This window comes from Branchiostoma lanceolatum, chromosome 2 (genome assembly GCF_035083965.1).
Source record: "Branchiostoma lanceolatum isolate klBraLanc5 chromosome 2, klBraLanc5.hap2, whole genome shotgun sequence".
In the NCBI taxonomy this organism is placed as follows: domain Eukaryota; kingdom Metazoa; phylum Chordata; class Leptocardii; order Amphioxiformes; family Branchiostomatidae; genus Branchiostoma; species Branchiostoma lanceolatum.
The window spans coordinates 29,964,274-29,972,421 of record NC_089723.1 but is presented as its reverse complement, the minus strand read 5'-3'; the positions used below and the strand labels follow the sequence as shown (position 1 = coordinate 29,972,421).

The window sequence follows — 8,148 nt, the reverse complement described above, 5'->3', positions numbered from 1 at the left end:
TTTTGTCAAATCTACCAGCCAAAACGTATCTTGAATCGTATCAGTTCTGCCGTTTTTATGGCCTCAGTTATATATCTATATCCGATAACAATAAAAAGAATAATACCTACCAACATTCTGAGCGGCCACCTCTGCCAGAAACATAAAAACAATCGCCGTAGCGGAAAGAGAAGTTGTCGTCCGAACCGCTCCCATTGCTGAACCGTCCTCTTTTGACAGCTTTTCTGGTGTGTCGCAAACGAGTTCTTTTACCACTCAATAGAGTGCCATAAAGTCATTTTCTCTAATCATTGATACACAAAGAACGTCGTAAACAGCATGGGAGTGTATAAATCACCAGCCTTTGAGGTCCCAGAAATGGTAAACTCGACAAGCTGTAAGCCTAATACTGGACAACCTGCCGACACGCCATCACTATAGCATTGTTTAGCGTTTCACCGGTGTTTTGACGTAAGTGTATATTTGGAAAAGGTAGCCCGGTTTACACATAGTTGAGGCACACGGTCTGTTGTGTAACACTAAACACAAAGGATGTGATGGCTACCATTAGAAAATAACACCTGCTTGGTTCCCTGGCATATTTCTATCGGTTTACAATGTAGAGCTACCATTTGCGTTTCTTAAGGGCCCCACTATCGAACCAATTTCCTAATCAACTCGGGTGTAAATACCCCAAAGTACTATGCAGATATCCAGAAGAAAGGCCATATTGTGTGTGAAATAACTTTTTAATTCTACCACCCTGGAACCGACTCAGACTTGTTTGACATCGTTCTTGATTCATACACAAGGCCACAGCAATTGAATTTCTTGCTTCTCGTATTTTTGTAGGAAAATAATTGAGCAGGCAGGCAAAATAAAAATGCATATTGTGATAAACTCACATTTTACCACAGGCACAGTAACTATATATGTCCCTGTAGTTCAACTGGTAGCAGTCTCACAGTTGAGCTCCTGGTTCCAATTAGTTGTTCACTAGGAGACCCCGGTTCAAACCTGGGTTACGGACTTTTTGGTTGAGGCTGTACCCATCTTTCAGAAGGGACGTTAAATGTGGTTCCCGTGTTTGAGGAGGTGCCTTGAGCACATTAAAGGGGAAGCAACCCCTCCCTATGAAAATATACCCTGCTACTGAAACAGCAAGAAACTTAAGCTTGCTACCCTATGTGCCACTAGGCACTACAAGGGTGAGAACTAACAGTTAAGTTTCAACTTTAGATACTTTGATGGGAAAAATCTAACAACTATGAAGACAAGGAATTTCTTCAACAGTATCATTAATATCATCAATGGAACATTTATCTTGTTTTCAAATTCTAAAAAAATGAAGTGGCCAATCTGACAACCAAGACATCAAATTGGTGTGGCCTAACAAGTAAAAAGCATGGAAATGCAAACATTGATCATAATTTTTCAACTTTATTTCAAACTATTTCAGAAAAATACTGAAGTCTACAAAGGCTCACATTACATTGTCCAAAAAGTTAAAGTTATTAAAACGCGTTCCTGAATTGGTAGGCACTAGATGATTTTGCATCATTGTACACAAACTCAATAACATATTTTGAAAACTGTATTCATCATAAAAATGTGCGTATCCATACGTCATATGTTATTTGCATTGTAAATATCACGTTCTCCATATACAAAGAATTATTTGTTTAGCATACATGTAGTTCACTTCCAGTCTCTGCATGCTTGAGTTAAACAATCAAAGTTCCCCATAATAAAAACAATAGAGTAAAATTAATGTACACAATGTACTTTAAGTTCACAGTGATTTAATGTTTGCGGTTTTCACGGTAACCTCTTCACCGCAAACTTAAAACCACCGCAAAAATTCTTGTTCTGTGTAGTGTCCACCGACCACCTTGTTTCAACCGTGAGCTAAACACCACCGGGAATACTCCATTTTCTCCCTACCGCAAAATTAAATCACTGCAAACTTAAATGCATTTACAGTACTTCTTGTAACAAGTTTTCTTCACTGTCAAAAATTGTTGTAGATATGCAATCATCAATGGTTGATTTTTCCACAAATGATATTATTTCCAAGATGAGAAACAATATTTAAGTACTGTAAAGTGATTTAAGTTCACAGGGACTTAATTTGATAGTATATAGGAGGGGTAGGAGGGGTTTGCAGTGTTTTAAATGTGTGGTTGAAACAACTGTTACAGTAGTAATGCAATGCAAGACAGAGCTTATATTTACGGTGTGACGAGTTCACCGTAAATGGTCAATGCGGACATAAGAACACAATGAATATTTCATGATTTACAGAATTACAGTATAACTAAAAATTCACCATCATTCATGTCCCCTATACATACCTCTATGATATGAGCACTAGATAACTTATACATGTAGATCTAAAACTACAGTTGTTAAAAACTCTTTCCTACTTACATGTATGCCAACCCTTTTTAATATATGAATCTTTGTTTTGACAGAGATAAATAAGCAACTACCTAATGATGTATTATCACAATCATAAAATGTTGCAAAAGCCCATCACAGAAACAGTATCAGTACTGATATCTTGCTTTAAACATGCTTTTAAAACATCTCAATTATAATACAGTAGAAATATATTCATTTTCAATACAAATATATTACGTAGAACAATCCTGCAAACAACCTTTTCAACAGGACTATTCTATTAAGTTTGTGGCTTCCTTTTTGCTGTATCGGCACACATTTCCAAGTAGGTCTAAAAGGATTATGTAAACTATATATCATTTGTTGCGGCCAAGCAGCAGCGTAGATGGAAGTGTAAATTAGCCAAAGAAAGTTTTTCGTGTCTAATTTATGATTTCCAAATCATTTTTTATGAGGGCAATGCAAGGAGAAAAAGTGTTGAATTTTAGAAAAGTTGATGTGACAATGAGGCATTCTAAGGTTTCCTGAGAGCAAAAATTAAGGTCGGACAAGTTACAGTTGAAGACCTCTGTCCTGGCATGGTCAGTTAAGTGGACAAACTGTAATTTTCACTTCCGGCAAAATCTGCTTCCAAAGGTAATTACGAGGGAGTAGCACCCTTTTCAGAAAAGGAAAAACCACCCAAATTTCGCTGATCGCTATTTCTCCACAAACAGTACTTCGTCTACCGTCATGTCGTGTTCCGACACGGGTATGTGGTCACACATCTGTTCGCTGAACGCCAGAGCGATCGTGTACGGTCGCCCCGACGGAAGCACGGCGCACTTCTTCAGGTAGCTGTCGTAATATCCCTTCCCGCGCCCAATACGGTGACCCTCAGGAGTGAACCCCAGTCCCGGCATGATGATCAGATCCAGCCCACCTAAGGGTGGAAAAAAATAGGCTAGAAGGAAGGAAAAGAGCAGGAACAGATGGAAGCAAGGGGTCAGTTTAGAAGCTTTCTCTGCGTGATTGGTCAGGACACTTAATTGCATTAAAGGCAGCAAAAATGGTGCACAAAAAAAGCAGGAAAGTGATAAATGGGTTAAGCATGTAGAGCATGTGTTTAGTGGCATAGCTTGAGTTAGTAGTGTATGCTGAGCTACTCACCTATTGTGCCATCTTCATCCTCTGTTAGATTCCCTACCATGCAATCTCCAAGCCAATGGGTTCAAACAAGCCAAGAAGTAGCTACATGTACACCTTTGTCGTAATGAGACAGATGAATATCAGGCCACAGATCTAAATCACCAATGTTTATATTATCACGTCCGTGTATACCGGTATATGGCACAAGGCTGATAAAAAAGTTGTAGAAAATATCAGTAAGGCCATAGGCCATACTGATTTGATTATATGGATGACATCCACTGGGCACTGCAAAATTGATGCAAGCATGCGAAAGAAAGTTGGGCCAAAAAAAAGTTGGGGCCAAAAAAAATTGCCTTCATTATGAAATCTTAGTGGTCATAAAGGTTTTACAAATGACAGAACTTACAGAACATGGTATACCAAACAATAAATTCTTCATTTTCATTCTTTCACATCATCTTTGATTTGAGGACTTTGAAAAATGTTGCTCAGGCCTCAAAATGAGTAAGTTAAGGACAAAATCAGTACGTTTCACGATGGGAAAAGATGCTAAATGTATGTTTTCCAACAGTTTTTGCAATCCACCGCATGTATTTTCTTATATTGCAGCTTCTTTGTGAGATTGACAGTATGGATGCAACCTTTTTTTGGAGACGAAAATTGATGAGGCCATGGATGTCATCCATATAACCAAGACAGTGCAGCCTATGAGGATACAACTACCTGAGAATTCTCATAACCTATATAGAGGAAAGCATGCAATTAGAATTGGATACAAAGGAGAGGGAATTAAAATAAAGAAATGATAATCATAAGTAGACTGTTAAGGATTTTCATGCACCCAAAACCATTTGAGCAGCATTTTCAGTTTGAACCCTATGTTCATATGTACCTGTTAACAATGCATCTTCTCTTGTGTTGTCATCATCCAGAGGCTGTTTGATGTGCCATTTGGTCAGAGGTAGGCTGTCATAGTCCTCCTGGGACAACAGTCTCAACATGTCCATCTTGTCACCAACATACCTGAACAAAAAGCAGTATCACTATTAGCTAGCAGGGCGTCAGGGCGTCTTTCGGATGCCCTACATTAAGAAAGCAAGCTGCCGGGTAATAGACCGATCCTGTCGAACACCATATCGAACGAATAGAAGACCCATAGAACCCCCTGTTCTATTCAGAAAACCTCCGTCAAAAACAGCGTTGGTGGGGCAGAAATGGCACGTGTAAAGCAGGGTACGTATATCTGGGACAGGTTTTCCACTGTATTGGTTGAATGCATGCTCAGAACAAAAACGAATTTAAAAAAAAAATAGATCGGGCACTCAAGGAGAGGAAGCTTGTACCACATGCTGACTACTACAAAGTTTCGTATCTTCAGTTACTGGTGTGTGAAACTGATTAACTTGAAAGTGAACAGGGAAGTAAAAGGATGCATTTTAATTCTTAGTTACTAAATACCATGCAGCTGTTATGCATGCAGTCAATACAGTGGGAACCCTGTCACGGATATATGAACGCTGTTTTACACGTGCATCGGCTGGTTGTCAGAAACTGGGCGCTGATGCCCACCGACAAGGGAAAGCTATGCGGCGCACACCGCTTTAACATTGACCGAAAACATTACACTCTCACCGTAACTACACCTACCCCCTCCTTAAACAACTCTACCCGGTGGATACAGCCTATAACAAAGAAGACATAGCATTCTTATTTGGCCCGCTCTGAAAGGTTTTCAGTGCCACAAAAGCTAAACCGAAGTCAGTGGCATTATTTTCAACCTAGCCGCGGCGGCCATGTTTGGTCCGTCAAACCCTGTTTTTGACTGAGGTGTTCGAAATCGAACAGGGGACGTGGCTTTGGGATCGGTCTATTGTTACTAATGTTAGTCCATTGGGGAACTGTGGTTCAGACTGGTTCCATTTTTGGATACCCTGTCTATAGATCCTAGCTAAAACTTGAGTAAAAGCTACTATTAATATAGGGGGTCTGCATACTACTGCACTATACAAGCTACACCTTGGATGAAATTACTGTAAAATGCGTATAAGTTTGTAGTGCTTTGTTGTTTGCGGTTTTCCCAGTAACCTCTTCACTGCAAACTTTCTCCCTGCTATGAAATCAAATCCCTACAACCTTATGCATTTACAAGAGTCAGTCACTTTATGGTGAATTTGCAGATGTGCAGCGTGCAGACCCTCTTATTTGCCATGAAGCTGTTTACCAAGTATGCAATACACACACAAATAAAAATTAAAGTACACCATTTGGCTCGCCCCTGATGTGTGGCCAAAAAAAATTAATACAGTGGCTAATCTACATGTAGTTGTAACGTTACCTTGGTATGAAGACCCTCTTGCCACTCTGGAAGATGTGCCTGAGGATGCCTTCTGTAGCAACTTCGTTGGAGAAACTGAGATACAAAGAGACCTGCTTGCTGGCCTGGTACTTTGGGTTAGAGATGAGCTGAGAATAGGAAACAATTCATGAAAATGATCACTAATGTTAACGTTATGATAATTGCTCGACAATTGTATATGATACATTGACATACTCGAGTATGGCAACATGTAGCAAATGTAGGAAACTATCTAATCTTAAAGAAATTAAAACTTCTCACTAGAAGAATTAAAGTTTTTTTGGTTTTAGTTTTACTGTTTGTGTTTTTTGCAGTAACCTCTTAACCGCAAACTTAATCAGCACGAAAATGCTTGTTCTGTTTTCTGCCCACCGACCACCTTGTTTCATCTGCAAACTAAATCCTAAAGTTACCACAAACTCTCCATCAAAATTCTCCGTTCCGCAAAATCAAATCATTAAATTACAGTTAACAGTTACATATATGATATTATTTATTTGACAAGAGTCACAAATGGTGGAAGGCTATAACGTTAGTCTCTACCTGGCAAAAGATTCTACTCTAGTCTATTATAGTCGATATATATTTAGAGGATGTTCTATTACATTCAGATGATAACGTTAATTTGTACGCTTTAATACTTAGCTAGTGGGGGTTCAAGCGCCTCCAACTGACCAGTTTAACTGGTCGCGACCTTTTAGCCTAGTGCTAGTAGTGGTTAAGGCGTGCGTGCCTGTGATCTGTGCTGCCGGTTTCGGCGTGGGTTCGAATCTCAGTTGGAATCACTAATTGTTTCTACTCGCTCCTTCGATTTGTTTCACGTTACATGGAACAAAGCAACTCATTCTCAGGTGGGGGTGTGTCGGAGGTGGGGGCCATGACGTCAAAAGGTTGTTGTGATCATGGCACGACAGAAATCCCCTTTTTAACACCTTTCCAGCCATTTCGAACCCTCAATATGTAGCTTACCCTTTGGGTTAGAAGTTCAGATTGTCTGTGCTTCTCCTCTTCCGTCATGGCTGCCAGCCTTGCCTTGATTTCCTTCCGTAAAACTTTCTTGGCTGCGTGAACAGCACTGAGCGCCGCCATGTTTCGCTGAACAATGTACCGACCCAATTTGCGATACTGTCGTAATTGCCGCGTGGAAAAGATCTCCAAGTAGATGTGTGGATGTTAGCTCATTTTTCCGATAGCAAAAAAACTGGCCTAAGGCTATTGGCAGGATCATCCTGTCAGCAGTAGAAAAATTTGCACTGCTGACAGGATGATCCTGTCAGTAGCACAAAAAAATTCACTGGTGACAGGATGATCCTGACAGCAGTGCAATTTTTTCTACTGCTGACAGGATGATCCTGTCAGCAATGCAGGTTTTTCCACTGCTGATCATGACAGGATTTTCCTTTTTTTCAAAGAATTGTTGTCATATGCTACTGTACCAACGGATATTGGTGTTTCACTGGATGTTTTACAATTTTAACTGTGTTCATGTGTAAACCGATGCGTGGGACGTATTTACATGTATAGGACGATTATAGTGGAGGTTTGTCTCTAATGTCACCGCCAAATTTCAACATGCGTTAACGCGTTCGAACGTTACATCGAGTACATGTCCAGATAACTCCAACACTAAGCCTACCTAACCTAGCCTGGGTGCCAGCCTTTTTAGCTTCCGTACGCTAACTTAGTAAGTAACCCAAGCTCCGCTCCTCGCCGGGAGCCGGAGCTTGGGTAGCGCAGCGGAGCTTGTGTAGCGGACGGAAGCTGAAAAGGCTGATACTCAGGCTATACCAAACCTGGAATTCAGTCTAGAATAAACTATAGATTGTCGTTAGGCCGGGCGTAATAGGCCGGGCGCTCTACGGGGCGGAAGGCGTTTTCCGGCTGCCGGGATTATCTTTGGCACCCGGTAGTAGTTTGCCGCGGTAGTTCGCCACAACGATCCCGTGTAACTCCTACCGTGTGCTAGAGATTATCACTGCGGAGGAAAGTCCCTTCAGCCCCGAACAGAGCCTGGCCAATCCACGATAGACTGGATGCCAGGTTACTCCAACCATAGCCGCAGCGACATCAGATTGAGGACGGCCTAAATATACTATACAAGCAAACACGAGTCGCCATGGCTTAACTCCCACCCGAGCTTTTTAGATTCTACACTGAAATTAGCCATGACTGAGGGTTCTGTCCTTGGTGCTGAACAATATCTGCACAAAGGTAAACATACCTATCCCTGGTGCTGAACACCATTCACACATAAGAAACATTTCTGTCCTTGGCACTGA

The 8,148-nt window shown here is 40.9% G+C and overlaps 1 protein-coding gene across 2 annotated transcripts; it reads right to left on the bottom strand.

Moving 5' to 3' along the window:
• Positions 1 to 1,399: 1,399 nt before the first annotated feature.
• Positions 1,400 to 6,996, bottom strand: LOC136428508 (5-formyltetrahydrofolate cyclo-ligase-like). 2 transcript variants are annotated; one of them, XM_066418077.1, is made up of 4 exons: positions 6,839 to 6,996; positions 5,849 to 5,976; positions 4,406 to 4,536; positions 1,400 to 3,325 (listed from the first exon to the last, which is right to left on the bottom strand). In XM_066418077.1, exons 1-4 carry the CDS (start codon positions 6,956 to 6,958, stop codon positions 3,081 to 3,083), a joined length of 624 nt encoding a protein of 207 aa, XP_066274174.1. In that variant the 5' UTR covers positions 6,959 to 6,996; the 3' UTR covers positions 1,400 to 3,080. The 2 variants fall into 2 exon arrangements, with proteins under 2 accessions (XP_066274174.1, XP_066274175.1); XM_066418078.1 differs by having other exon boundaries at positions 1,400 to 3,304.
• Positions 6,997 to 8,148: the final 1,152 nt, after the last annotated feature.

Bases quoted from the DNA above. Each gene is read 5' to 3' on its own strand.
- LOC136428508 (XM_066418077.1), bottom strand. From the start codon at position 6,958: ATGGCGGCGCTCAGTGCTGTTCACGCAGCCAAGAAAGTTTTACGGAAG. The intron at 5,977-6,838 runs GTAAGCTACATA...TCCTATTCTCAG, and splicing joins CTGAACTTCTAACCCAAAGG to CTCATCTCTAACCCAAAGTA. The intron at 4,537-5,848 runs GTAACGTTACAA...CTTTTTGTTCAG, and splicing joins AAGAGGGTCTTCATACCAAG to GTATGTTGGTGACAAGATGG.